This window comes from Gopherus evgoodei, chromosome 1 (genome assembly GCF_007399415.2).
Source record: "Gopherus evgoodei ecotype Sinaloan lineage chromosome 1, rGopEvg1_v1.p, whole genome shotgun sequence".
NCBI lineage: Eukaryota > Metazoa > Chordata > Testudines > Testudinidae > Gopherus > Gopherus evgoodei.
Window position 1 is genome coordinate 159,523,631 of NC_044322.1, and position 14,762 is coordinate 159,538,392.

General features: G+C 40.9%; 1 protein-coding gene across 6 annotated transcripts in view; it reads right to left on the reverse strand.

Annotated features, from left to right (window-relative positions):
* Window positions 1-329: 329 nt before the first annotated feature.
* Window positions 330-14,762, reverse strand: part of PDE9A (phosphodiesterase 9A) — a 98,922-nt gene continuing 84,489 nt past the window's right edge. For 4 of the 6 annotated variants that reach the window (XM_030577067.1, XM_030577059.1, XM_030577101.1 and 1 more), the window contains 8 exons: window positions 12,039-12,121; window positions 10,549-10,705; window positions 9,378-9,491; window positions 8,052-8,156; window positions 4,489-4,617; window positions 4,225-4,320; window positions 854-940; window positions 330-429 (listed from right to left, as the gene is read on the reverse strand). In XM_030577067.1, the coding sequence (XP_030432927.1) occupies window positions 890-940; window positions 4,225-4,320; window positions 4,489-4,617; window positions 8,052-8,156; window positions 9,378-9,491; window positions 10,549-10,705; window positions 12,039-12,121 (735 nt within the window). In that variant the 3' untranslated portion in view covers window positions 330-429; window positions 854-889. Of the gene's footprint in view, window positions 430-660; window positions 750-853; window positions 941-4,224; window positions 4,321-4,488; window positions 4,618-8,051; window positions 8,157-9,377; window positions 9,492-10,548; window positions 10,706-12,038; window positions 12,122-14,762 lie in introns of those variants that run through there. The other 2 variants (XM_030577076.1, XM_030577086.1) reach the window with 2 other exon arrangements.

Genomic DNA, 14,762 nt, shown 5'->3' on the forward strand with positions numbered 1-14,762 from the left:
AATAATAAAGCATTTTTCTGTTCTTACTGTTATGACACACACTATACCACATACAAATGTTTATAAAATGTCTCCTCTAAAAAGTCCAACACCCAACCCCTTCCTCCATGTACATATATGAAAACATTTTTCTTTGGGAACAGAAGCAGTTCTTTATATACACATCCATGAAAGGAAATAATTACAGCACCCAGGTTTGTATAAGAATATATTATTTAGAAGAGCAGTTGAAAAAAAAAACTATACATCAAAGTTTCCTTTTTTTGCATCCATGAGGATAACAACAGTTCTTACAAAATATGTTCTTGCCATGGCCTCGGCGGCTTTCTGCCATCTTTCCTCCGGGCTGAAGGATCCCATGATACTTAGCTGTATCAATCCACTCCACGAACAAACACAACAGACCTTTAAGGTCTCATCAGTTCTGTTCTGGTACAGAAGGGAAATTCAGATCAAATATATTAAATGTCAACTAAACATAATAAAATTCAGACAATTATATACACTGTTAGATCATAATCTCTGGAATATCACTAGGTAAACAAAGCATGTGCTGCTACACCCACTGACCCATAAATATTAGGATACAAAGATTAGTTAGATTATGCTATAATTGTCATATGGCTGCCTACAGGTATTTAGTGCATTAATCAGAATTACTTTTTTTGTTGGACTTCTGGGAATCATTTTCCAGAAAAGGGTGGCTGTTAAAACTTCATCTAATGTCTATGGACTTCCAGCCAAATTCTCTATGGGCACAAGAAGGGAAAAGTTCGCTGAAGTCAGTTGAGCTGCACCATCTTCTGTCCATGTGTGTCTACTTTTAAAATATTTAAAAAACAAACAAACTCACTTTGTGACTTTTGTGTAGCTCAGAGTGTTTTCCTTTTCACGTCTGTGTGCTGTCAGTTGTCAAACTTGTGCTTTTCTTCTTTTGCAACTAGAATAAAGAGCAAAGCAGAACAAATATTAGAACAGGTAGCAGTTGAATCGCTAATACAATAGTATATACCAGTTTGGTCATCAAAGGCCCCATTCCATCCAAAATAACTATGGTACTTGTCTGGAGAAAGTGCACCTCAGTATTTCTCATTATCTGTTGAGCTAATTTCTGAGATCATTCGCTACCTGCTATTGTTTGATGGCATTTCTGAGTTTACAGGGTTCTCATTATACCGGCCCTCCTTGTGCTGATATACTGTAATTAAGGCTCTATTTGTTTCCATAGAAACACTGTTTTTGACAGCTTTACATTTTGGATATAAAAATTCACTTCAGCTTGAAACTTCTCAAAGTATCAACAAGCCCCCACTATCATCTTGAACTTATTTTGGGTTTCTTTAAGGAATGTTTCATGTTTCTGTCATAGACTTGAGAATTTCCACAAGATTTTGTTTGCCCTTCTATAACGGCCCCCCCAAGGCCCGTCTTCTGCTCCTGTCCACTCTCAATCAGAATTAGAATTGAGCTCCCTGGAGAAGGAATTGCCCTTCCTAAGTGTTTGGAAAGTGCCTATCTCTAGTGGTGCTATGGCAAATAATCACCACCACCACCCAGGGAGTGAGGGACTAGGTCTGGTAAATAAATCTGCATCTCCCACATGTCAGTGCATCTCAACACTACTAGACCATCAGAGGCAAACTTTCTCTCACTTTCCTTTAGTAACCATGTGAGGATTAGTGTCTTGTCTGTGTGATATAAAAGCTGTATGTGCTATATAAACCGTGGGGAGTGGAATACTGTGCTCTGTATGTTTTGCTATGTAGAAATTAGCCTGCTTGGAAACTAATTTTTATTTGCATGACAATGAAACATTCTCTCAAAGAGCTGTTAAAGGGACTCAGTAACTAAAAAGATGTTATAGGAACTGCCTGCTGGTCATGTTTCCTTATAAGGCTTGTCTACACTGTGGTAGATTCATAGATTCAAAGTTCTTTTCAACTTTCCCTTATGGTACTTGTTGACTATTGGTCTCGTGCCAGTATTTAGCTTTAGATGGAGTTTACCACCCACTTTGGGCTGCATTTCCAAGCAACCCGACTCCGAGAACACCCAGTCCTGGCACGCCGGGGGCCGCCACCGGCCTCACACCGTCCACGGGCTGTGCCTCGATCAGAAGGACTTGGGCCTCCGAGAGCGGCACCAGGTGCGGACGCCACCCGTTTACCTCTTAACTGTTTCACGCCCTCTTGAAGTCTCTCATCCTGGTATCCTGTACTAATGTAACTACAAGAATGACACTGCACACATGCCACACTAGGGTAAACAAGCGATGTGCACTCATGCAATTTATCATGTTGTCAAAGCCAGGAAAGCTACACTGATGCAATCCTCTTTCTACTCAGTGCAGGGTGTGCACAAAACATGTTTTCACCAGTGCAACACTAGTGCAATTTATGTCAGTGTAAAACTCCCCAGTGTAGACAAGCCCTTAGATCCAATGTCTTGGAGGAAATGAGAAAATGTTTGTATTACATACAGATCAGTTTTCTTATAAACTTTGAAACAGGAAAAGACAAAACCCAACTGAATAGCTAGCATCTAACCATACAGGAAGCACATTGGTGTTATATGAAAAATGAACTTGGGTTGTGCAACAGGAAGAATTACACTGTATTACTGGATACTGACTCAGATAATGGAGTTGAGAGTTGGATACTCTCTTCACCATCATACCAAAGGGAAAAATGACTCTATGAACAGAAAGATCACTTAAATTAGAGTGCATGGAAGAGGAAAAATAATTTGAGATATCACACACACACACACACACACACACACACACACACTCTCTCTCTCTCTCTCTCTCTCTCTCTCTCTCTCTTCCTAAAACAGGTTGATATGAATCTAACACAGTAGGAGAAGAATCTTAAGGCAGACAAAAAAAAGTTTTCCTAACTATACGGTAAGTAACATTTCCATACTTTGTACCACCAGCTTTGTGCCCCTCAGTCAGTGCTTTTATCAGAGCATCCACCTAGATGAGCTTAATTTATTTTTGGATTTTTTTCTGTTTTCTCTCTTGTGCCCATAAACTCTGTTTTTATATAAGGTCACTGGATTTGGTGTAGTGAAGTTGGGGTTACCTTCTGTTGGGCATCATGACAGTATGAAAAGAAACCTAAACTCTGACCTCAGAGGGAGATGACTCTGGAGTAGAGGTCACAGTCTGAGCACTGTATCACTGAAGTCAATGGGAGCTATGTCATAACTGCAATGGGAGCAGGACCAAGCACAACACTGTGATTCTCTTGCTTGCACAGTGCTGAAAAGGATTTGGCAAAGGTTAGAGAGAGCTGAAAGACCTGATGCCTGCTTACAGCTCTCAGAGATCTTTCATGCCAAAGGGAGAGACATCTGGTAAATACCATTGATAGATAGTTTAATCTGGGCCATAAAATGAATTAATGTGGTCGTCTGTTTAATCGTATTGTATGGTATGTGTGTGTATGCAGTATAAGAGAGGGAAAGAGCAATTCCCGGTGTAATGCCAATGACATCTGGTAATATCTCCGCAGGCTCTTTTTAATTACTCATTCTGTGCATTGAGAATTTTTTTTGCCATTTTCTTTTCGGTGGTTGGGTATCATGACTGCTTCTCTTGCTCTAAATATTTATTATTACTATTAATTATCCTGTGCCATAGGTATGCCCGGTGCTTTACAAATACATAGAAAGAAAAAGTGACCATAGATATAATCAAAAGGAATAAACATCATCAAAATGAAGAACAACTTGAATTGTCTGTTTTGCTTCTTAGTACCACGCAGAGCATATGTACAGAGCAGAGAGAATAACTGATTTTTCAGTTCAAATAAAAAAAATCAGTTTGTTTTGAACGGAAACTGATTTTTTTCCTTGATGAAACAAAAAGGCTGAAAAAATCATTTTGGCTTGAACACAAAATGTAATTTGAGTGAAACAATTGTTTTCATTTTGTTACATTTTCGGTGTTTTACCCTTTGAAATAAAAATGTGAACAAATGGAGCTAGATTTCAAAAAGTAATGTTTTGACATGAAAAGTCAAAACATTTTGCCTTTAAAAAGCCAAAATAAACCCTTTAGACTTTTTCAACTTTTAAAAAAAAATTGTATTCAGCCAAAACTATTTGCTGAATTCAACCCATATTCACGAATAGGTTTGGTCACTCCTCACTGAATTTTTGAGCAAATTTAATATTTGACTGAAATATGTCACCCAGTTCTGGGTATGTATAGCTTGCCTCTTTCATAGCATCATCTAGTTGTTTTAATTCCTCATAGCGGTCCCTGGATTCCCAAAGAGGTTGGAGCATCACTTCGTCAACTTCTGGAAAAAGCTAAACAAAAGTGAGAAAAGTCAAACTACAATTTCTTTAAATATTTATTTATCTGTAAATGATAGAAATGGCACGATAGCAGGTGTCACTGGCTGATTAAATGTTTATCAAAATCAAAGCTGAAATGTTCTCAGCTCCAGGAGGCATCTTAGAACTGTAAAAACTTACCTTTGTCACTGTTTCAAACATTGGGATCAGGACAAACTTAAGGAACCCAATCTGTGCTGTTGGTTTGGTCACTTTATCTCGGTCCATGAAAGGTGCCACTGGAAGTCCCTCAGACTTTTCTCGATCACTCTGGGACAGATTCAATAGTTAACAAAGATTATTATCAACAGGGAGACTCAGGGCCGATGCAACCATTTAGGCGGACTAGGCAGTTGCCTAGGGCGCCGAGATTTGAGGGCTCCAAAAAGTGCCCCCCAATTTTTTTTTAAATGGTTGAGCAGCCGCTGCTGCTAGGACAGAGAGGGAGTCTGAGCTGCTGGCGGCAGCCAGCAGCCCAGGGTGTCCCCTGGGTCAGGACGCCGCTGCGGCAGCCAGCAGTCCAGGAGTGGGGGTCCCCTGGCCCAGGGAAACCCCGGGCTGCCGGATGCCGCGGCGGTGCCCTGACCCTCAGGGCGCCGCCGCGGCAGCCGGCAGCCCAGAGTGTCTGGAGGGGGCGGCAGACAGCTCCCGTGGAGCTGCCGCAGTCATGCCTGTGGACGGTTGGCTGCTTGCGCGGCTCCGGTGGACCTCCCGCAGACACCACTGTGGCAGCTCCACCGGAGCTGGGGGACCAGCACGCGGGGTGGTGAAATTGCCGTCTGCCTAGGGTGCTCAAAACCCTAGCGCCGGTCCTGGGGAGACAGTGAGGGCAGCAAAACACAAACTGTTTGCAGACCAGTAACTAAATCATTGATATTCTGTACACATGCCTCAGTGGTATATGTGACCAGAGCAAATGAAAGGGAAACTGTGTGTCATATCTTTTAGAAGCTGACTCTTATTGTTTTAATAACCTTTGTATTGTTGTTTCTTTTGGTTTGTCACAAATGCTGCATGTACAGAAAAGTATCATATTGTAACAAGACCATGAGAGTATATATGCAGTCAGGAGTGAGCCTCACTGCCCATGTAGACTGACTCACACTAGTGGGACTCGAGCTAGAGTGCTAAAATAGCTGTGTGGATGTTTCAGCACTGGAGGAGGCTAGCCACCCCACCTGGAACCCAGGGTTGGCTTTTGCACAGGTGGCTAGCTCAAGCCTCTGCTAGTGCAATGTCCACACAGCTATATTTAGAGTAAGCTAGGGGTGAAAGTGAGCCAGTACGGGCTGGTACTCCGTACTGGTAAGAACCCGCACCAGCCCATACCCAACCCACATTAAAGTTCTGCTGGGGCAGCACTTTAATGTCCCTACCCCTTTTGCCTCCCCTGTCGGGTGCCCTGCAGGTAGGGTCCGTACCAGCAAGGCCGCCAATGGGGGTTGGGGATGGGCAGCGACGTTAAAGCGCTGCCACAGCAAAGGACCATCCTTAAAGTGCTGCCGCGGTAGCACTTTAACATCGCTGCCCCTTCCCCCGTCAGCGGCCCTGGGGTTCATACCAGCAGGGCCGCTGATGGGAGAGGCAAAAGGGGCAGGGACATTAAAGCATTGCTGTGGCAGCACTTTAAGGATGGTCCTTTGCCACGGCAGCACTTTAACGTTTCTGTGGGCCCCCCCAGGGGGGGAGCAAAGGGAGCAGTTGCCCTGGGGCCAGCGATTTAAAAGTAAAGCAGTGACGTCCAGAGCTCCAGGCCCCTTTAAATCAACATGGGAGCCCTGAGTGGTCTGGGCCAGGCATTCTGAAAGGGCTGGTTGGGGGATGCTGACCCCCTGCCCCTTCTGCCTGAGGTCTCGCCCCTTTCATAGTCTTTCACAGAATATCAGGGTTGGAAGGGACCTCAGGAGGTCATCTAGTCCAACCCCCTGCTCAAAGCAGGACCAAGCCCCAGATCCCTAAATGGTCCCCTCAAGGAGCCCCCCAGCCCATACCGGTAAGTGGCCTAATTTACTTTCACCCCTGGTGTAAGCCCACTAGCACAAGTCTGCCTGTCTGGCTTAAGAGGCTTGTGTAACACCAACAGACCTGGTCATTGTTCATCAGTATCAAATCTGGGACTTCTGGATCTTAATGCATGAGCCAAAAGACAGGTCTCTTAGCCCAGGCTGTAGCAGGCATCAATCTCTAGCTGCCACTAGAGGGGGACAGAGTGCCACACTAAGTAGGCATGGGTTGCACTTGGTCCCTGTTATAGTGTAGACATACCATAGGAGGGAGATACTCAGAGGCATACAAGGCAGTTAGGCAGCCACCCAAAATCCATTGGACTTCTTGTGGAGTAAACCACTACTCAGTGTAAGACAAAGTAGCAGAATCTAGTCCTTAGCCATTCTGCATAGGAGGGAAAGGGTCCTTGACTTCCTTCTCCTCTGGAGAATTATTCTTTTAGGTATTAAGCTAGGACTAGCCAACCATGGTCAAAAACGTTTTTTGTTTCTAGTCTATCAAGTGGCTCATAGCACATACAGATTCAGGGAGGGAGGTTTCTCTGCATTCCAAACTTTGGAAAGATCTTTACAAATAATGGGCTGGATTCTCAGCTAGTATAAATCGGAGTAGCTCCATTGACTTAAATGGGTCTACAGTGATTGGAATCAGCTGACCCTCTGAATCATTATTCCTATAAGTGCATAGTTAGTAAGGGCACAGAATATGCCAAAAATTGACACCCCTTTAACTTCATTGCCAGCATTTACTCTCATCTGTCAGACTTGCTTTGATAATGTGCGTACTGTAGTACCTTTTGTCAGATATTAGGGTGAGGAACACAATAAAGTGCAGAGACAGATCGTTTTATTTTGCATAAAAATATTGCAGAGACAATGAGCTAAAGGTGCTTCTAACATTTTGTCATTAAGATTCCCTGATGTCAAGCCTTCCCCGTTGGATAAGTCTAATGTAATTTCTTTGTCAAACTGATTCCTTTAGCACAGGGGAAATGATTAAAAAAAAAATAAAAAGAAGAAAACTCTGGCATCTTGTTCCTCCAATCACGATAAAGCTTTGCATGCTGCAAGCTGTTGTACAGACAGCTTGGCTTGGGTGGGAGAGAGCAGAGGATTGCTGTTAGTTTTAATGTTGCCTTATACTACAAGAAACCACACTAGTGAGAGATGAGAATCCAGAAAGACTGTTTTGGGAGCATAAGCTGACTTTTCAGGACTAATGAAGCTGATGGTGTCCTTTGGAAATAATCAGAATATTTTCATTTTTAAAGCAAATGTTCATCCTATGCAGACTCGATCATTTCAGATCATCACAGATATAATTTAAACTTGGCCCATTTAATACTGCCCATTTAATTGACTTTTTCTATACCCACGCTTCTTGCCCTTTTGGCTTGACAGGGGTTTACATGCCAAATAAACTCACTAGCAGCCCTATTAGTAAAAACAAGCTGCAGTCCAATGACATTAGCAGTTCTACATTATTGTAATTCATCTTACAAATTGCAGTCAATTACAGTCACTTTTGTTCTGAACATACTGTCTTATGCCACACTTCTGTCACCTTATGCAAAAGAAACCTCCTCATCCTTGTGGCACTGGAATGGCATACAGTATTACCAGTCAGTTATATTAACATAGGAATTACTACTATTATGATGATGATTTTGTATCTGTGTCTCTGTTTCTCATTCTTACCTGCATAAAATATTCCTCTAATAAGCAGTCTACCCATGGTTCCGCCACTTCCATCGGGCGGACTTCATTTGAGATATCACAACATTTTATCAGTACCATCTTCAACTGAAGGAGGAAAAATACTTTAACACTCGGGTAATATAGAAGCCTGCCTCTTTGTCTTTATAGAAGACATAAAAGCCATGAGTCCTTCATTTTGAGATAGGAAGAGGGGAATGATCTCAGACAAGAAGGGTAGTCTTATAGCTAAGGCACAAGACTGATCTGGTTTCTTTTCCTCCTATCTAGAGATATTCTATTCCTGGTTCTGCCTGCCACATACTTCCTGTATGATCTTTGGCAAGTCACTTACCCCGCTGTATCTCAGTTTTCCTTTCCGTGAAAGAGGGATAATAGTTACTGACTCCATGGGAGGATTATGAGGCTTAATCCATGAATGATTGTAAAGGGCTTTGACATTCCTGGAGGGAAGGCACTATAGGGGCCCAATCACACCCTCATTAAAGTCAATGGAAAGATTCCCACTGAGTTCAATGGGATTGGTTTAGGTCTAAAACAAAGTATTGTTATGAAGGATGTAATGGAGACTAGAGTGAAACTAAGAATTTATATCATGACAGATACAACAATTATTTCTTGCTCAGATGACTCTAGGATTTCAAAATCTGAAAGAGGAATCTAGACTTTCTTTATATCAAGTGCTCCCAGACTTCATATTGTTTTTTGGGGAAAAAGCTTTTATAAAAATCTACAAGAAATACTTTGCCGTTTCTGTTAACGTTACAGTACAAACCGTTGTTTTTAGGCACACAATTCCCTGCAGTATTTGGTACTCACTCACAGTGCCAGCCTAAAAGGGGAGGACGGATGGTTCCATAGTTAGATAGCTAGGCTGGGACTAGGGAGAGCTGGGCTCAATACCCTGTTCCACCAAGGATTTCCTGTGAGACCTGGGGCAAGTCACTTAGTCTCTCTGGGTCTCACTTCTCCAGCTATAAAAGAAGTACTTCTCTACCTCACAGGAGTGTTGGAGGCACTTATATACTACACTGAGGGGAGTTATCCAAATATTCAGTTCAAATTGATCCAACCCAAAACAAACTATTTGGATTTTTTTCTTGTCAAAATCAAAATTTTCCCCACACAAAATTTCAAGTTTGCACAAACTTCACTTTCTATTAAAAAAAACCCGATTTTGACAGAAAAATTCTGACCACTTTTACTCAACATCATGCATGATCAAGCCAAAACCAAAGTTTAGAATGTAGCAGTATCACTATGAACCATAGTAGGTACTGAAAAACGATAAACACTTAGTCTCCTTACACAGGTCACATGTTCCTCATTTGAGTAATCAAAATTATCCATTTTTTCCTTGAAAGAGTCCAGTATTTCTGCATGTCTTGCCATGTCCGTTGCCAGAATTAATGTAATTATCCCCTATCAAAACAAACATAATAATACATTGATTTAACATGTCTCACAAGGCATAGCTATTGCTGTGTAAAGACATGTGCTTAAATTAACACAAATATCTTACAACACAGACAAGAACACCACATGCATCACATCAGCACCACTGAAAGAAGAACTTTCATACTTGAGGCCACTTGACAAACTAGACCATTAATTTAAAGAATTAACAGTAACATAAGAGAATGACTAACTATGTAAATGGTTTGTGTATAATTATATGCTGGAGAAACTTCTTGTTCTGAGCTTTGTTTGATTTTTAGTATGAATGCAAAGCGCAGAAAGAAATAAACTAAAAGCTCAGTTCTAAGTGCTGAGGCCTAAGCTTGGTCCCACAGAAGTCAATGGCAGTTTTGCATTTTTGCATTTTCATTTAATGTAGATGGGAGTTGCATCCATGAATCTGAGGGCGGAACTTGGCCCATAATGCTATGCGAATTACATCTTAGTTTATTGTCATGGAAAATATTGTGATGTCACAGAATTTATTCTTATGACTTCATTGCCTCACATAACAAAAAAAGAGATGGGCTGTACAGGTTGAAGCTTTTGTATAAACACAAATATTTTTAATAATGATGAAAAATGGGGGGAGGAGATGATAAAATGTGTAGAAGGTAAATATTTGTTTATGTCTTTACAAATTTTCTGCAGTTTGAATTCCCTGTTTAAGTTCAGCATAATGTTCTTTTAATGGTTAAGTTGTTACCATATGAGCATATTGGCCTACTTACAGTCCCATTCCAACAACTCCTTTCATAATGTAAGTTTCTACACAGAAGAGTATAAGTTTAATAGTCAAACTTGGCTCATTGGTACCCAAGGAAGGACAGCTCAACAGTCCAACAAGAGTTGCTAGAGAAATAGCCCAGGAATCTCTCTGTGTTACTTCAAGTTTGAGATTATTTGAGATCAGTTCTAACCGCTTGATGGAATTATTCTGTACAGAAGGTAGATTTGTGCACACTGAAACATCACGAGTGGTTTGCATGTCATAACCTCACTTCCGGATCAACGTTCATACCTGTCTTATCCGTTTGAATTGTTCCTGGGTGACATTGGAGAAAATGTTGCATTCTGGCTGGGCAATGATCTGGAAAGCCACAGCACAGTGATGGTTCTCCAGTGGGGAGATGTCATTGTAACGCACTGCAAGCTCTGTTCGGGCATTAATCTGGTAGCTGATGTGAAGGAAAATAGTGAGGTCTCACATGTTGCCTACACCCAACACTTAAAAACATACATTACGTTAGATATTGGTTATTTTTATGTATATTGTTGTAAATACCCAAATAATTATTTATTTATTGCAACAGTTAATATTAAATCCAAATTTTTTTTGAGAAAATGATCATACTTCCACATAATTTCAAAGACTCTCATTATTTACATGTTATTACTGAATTTCTATAATTTAAAAACATATGTGGGAAGGATAGAGAGGACTCTTCTCTTTAGCTCACAGGCTTGACTCTCACTAGCTCCCAGTAAAGTCAGTGGAAAGATGCTCATGGAGCTCCATGCAAATTGGATCAGGCCTTTATTTAATAGCTGATTGCAAGTAAATTAGAGTTTATATATAGTTCACACAAGCACACAGAAGTAATAATGATTAGCACTTCTAGAGCACCTTCCATCTGAGGCTCACTCTGTGCTTTACAGACATTTATGAAGTAACCTTCAGTCACCCTGCCAGCTATCTGTTATCTCCATTGTATAGATGGGCAAATGGTGAGAGACAGTGGTTAAATGCTTTGTTTATGGTCTTTGGCAGAGCTGGGAAAAGAACCAAAAACTCTTCCCATGTAATTGAGCCTCAACCATATGACCATTCTTCTGCTACATAGGATAATTAACAAAAGAATATGACCTGAGAATGTTTTCTAGCTGCCAATTTCCTTTAATGGAAAATACGTACACTTTATGAGAAAATTGAAGAGGGAGCCATTTTCCTTTCAGAGTTTAGCACAGTTAGCAGCCTCAGCTCAGGACTGAGTAAGCTAATGGCTAGCGTTGCATATAGCCTAACCCTGGGGTCAGCAACCTTTCAGAAGTGCTGTGCCGAGTCTTCATTTATTCACTCTACTTTAAGGTTTCATGTGCTGGTAATACGTTTTAACATTTTTAGAAGGTCTCTTTCTCTAAGTCTATAATATATAACTAAACTATTGTTGTATGTAAAGTAAATAAGGTTTTTAAAATGTTTAAGAAGCTTTATTTAAAATTAAATTAAAATGCAGAGCCCCCTGGACTGATGGCCAGGACCCAGGCAGTGTGGGTGACATTGAAAATCAGCTCACATGCCACCTTCGGCACACGTGCCATAGGTTGCCTACCCCTGGCCTAACCAGTGGTGGCTCTGTCCTTGTCAGTGTTTGATCATGATAGCAGAGCATTGTGGGTAGTTTACTACTCAGCTGCCCTACTCTCTGCTCTGGACGTGAGAAGAAAATGCTGATCTGCATTGTTTTCCCAATATATTTGAAAGGAACAAAAAATAAAGGGCACACATACGTGTTGTTGTATCCTGGATGATCCAAATCATGGCATACTGCGGCAGTCATTAGAATTAAGATATCAACTTGGGGAAATTTCTCCTGCAATAGAAAAAAATAATAATATAGTGTCTCACAATTTCTATACTTGTTTTCCTCCTAACACATTCACATTTCAGAAAAACAAATCATCTGGGTAAAATTAACCATTATTCATTAATTAAATGTACTGCAGATAAGAAAGAAGATTCCAGTGTTCACTGCAGCAACAAATGACTCAGATTTGGCTTTGACGCAGGAAATAGAAGCAGTTTGGAGGAGGTCAGTGGAATTTTGTCTGTATTATGTTTTAAAGCACAAAGATGTTAATACTCAGGCCTTTAGAAATCATTCCAGTGTCTACACTAGCTGAGGGAGGGTTGGAAGACAATTTACATACCATTATCTTTCACACTAACTAGAGATGGGAAGAGAGTGAGGAAATTTTTTCATAAACATTTCAGCAACTTCCAAATAAGATGAATGTTTGTGGAAGCAGTTTTGCTCATATGAATATCCACAAGAACACAAATTCTTGCCAGTACCTGGGATTCATTTTACCATGGAACAAAATGTGGTTCTGGGTGAAACTAAATTTGTTTTGTGTGGAAGTGAAAAGAGTTTCGAAATGTTAGGTCATCCAGTGAGGGAAAAATACATCTGGCTAAGATGACCATACAGAATAAATCTGAATCATGAACATAGAAAATGCAAAGCAATATTTTCAGTGAGTCGTTCATGAGGAACCCATAGGCTGAATCTAGTTTGCAGAAAACATTTGTTGAAATATTTTATATAGTGAATGAAGTCTCAATTCATAAGAGCATGAAAGTCACTTCACTGGGATTTTGACCAGGCCCCAAATTCATACAAATGTGAGACTACCTGCATTCAGGGAAAGGGTTACATTAATACATTGTGAATGGTTCTTCCAGCTTTAATAAGCGCTCTTTCTTTGAGCTGTGATTTGGGGGTCTTCTGAAGAAGTAGTGACAAGGAAGAGACAACTTTAGCTTGATGGTTTTTTTCTACTTCTTGGTCAATTTAAATGGGGAGACCTAAATTTGAGATTAAAATCAAAGAGGCCTGCCCTTGGGCTGTTGAAGGTCAGATATACTTCAGTCTCTCTAGTCACTCAATAATAGACCTAAAAGCGGTAATTCTTCAACAAAAAAAAAACTTCAAAACCAGACTCCAACGTGAAGCTGCAGAACTGGAATTAATTTGCAAACTGGATACCATCAGATTAGGCCTGAATAAAGACTGGGAGTGGTTGGGTCATTACAAAACCTAAATTTAATTTCCTCAATACTAATTTCTCCTTACTGTTACTCACATCTTCTTGTCAACTGTTTGTAATGGGCCACTCTCTTACCACTTGAAAAGTTGTTTTTCCTCCCTTGGTATCCTGCTGTTAATTAATTTATCTTGTTAGACTGACCTCACACTTGGTAAAGCAACCCCCATTCTTTCATGTATTTATACCTGCTCTTGTATTTTTCACTCCATGCATCTGATGAAGTGGGTTCTAGCCTATGAAAGCTTATGCCCAAATAAATTTGTTAGTCTCTAAGGTGCCACAAGGACTCCTCGTTGTTTTTGCTGATATAGACTAACACAGCTACCCCTGTGAAAGATATACTTCAGTCACAACTACACCTCTACCTCAATATAATGCTGTCCTTGAGAGCCAAAAATCTTACTGCGTTATAGGTGAAACCACGTTATATCGAACTTGATTTGATCCGCTGTAGTGCGCAGCCCTGCCCCCGCACCCAGAGCACTGCTTTACCGTGTTATATCTGAATTCGTGTTATATCGGGTGGTATTATAACAGGGTAGAGGTGTACTGTCTGGAAATCTGGCATTTTACTACATCCCTGGATCACTGATATCTTTGACAGGATGAGAGAAGGAGATGTTTTCTAGTCTTCCTATTTGTAGGATTCTATTATATTATAACTAAAGCTTAATTCATTCCATGGGGCATGCCAGTCATCCAGATGTCTTGTTGATTTTCAGAGGTGTTGAGTGCTCACAAATCCCAAAGAAGTTAGTGAGAGCTCTAGGGGTGCAGCACCTTGGACTATCCCTTGTCTCCATGGGATTACTCTGTCACTTTCCTAATGCTAAGCATGTGCTTAAGTGCTTTGCTGATTCGGGCCTAGATGACTAAATGAAAGTCTCTGAAATGACTGAGCATTTTATTCAGTGATTTAAATAATGATTTTTCATATAATCAAGGGCTATAGGTTCTCATTATAATTAGATGTAGATGAACCAATCAGGGTGAAATAAGAACTCACTGGAAACATTTTTTATTTCAGAACAAAACACAACCTCCTTTTCATGGCTGGATCTGTTCATTAAGTCTCTTCCCCACGTCTTGTGAACAGCCCAACCACTTATCTACAGTGGCAGATCCTCTTTTGAGGAAGACTGTAAAACTCCTTCCTTCCTTAGGTGGCAGCTTAGCCTTTGTAGTGGCCACTGGTGCTGCAGCTCTTGTCAAGCTTCCAGAGAGTCTAGAGTTTCCCTGATACATGTTCCCCAGAATGCCCTGATGGAGCACAGGCAGGCACAAGGTTTAATTGGCTCAGGGGCTTTAGAAGGTGATGGTGTAGTCTGGGACACAAGTACTTGGGAAGAGCCAGAATGAGTGAAGTGTGAAGGACCACTCAGTGGAGACACTACTGGGTCCTGT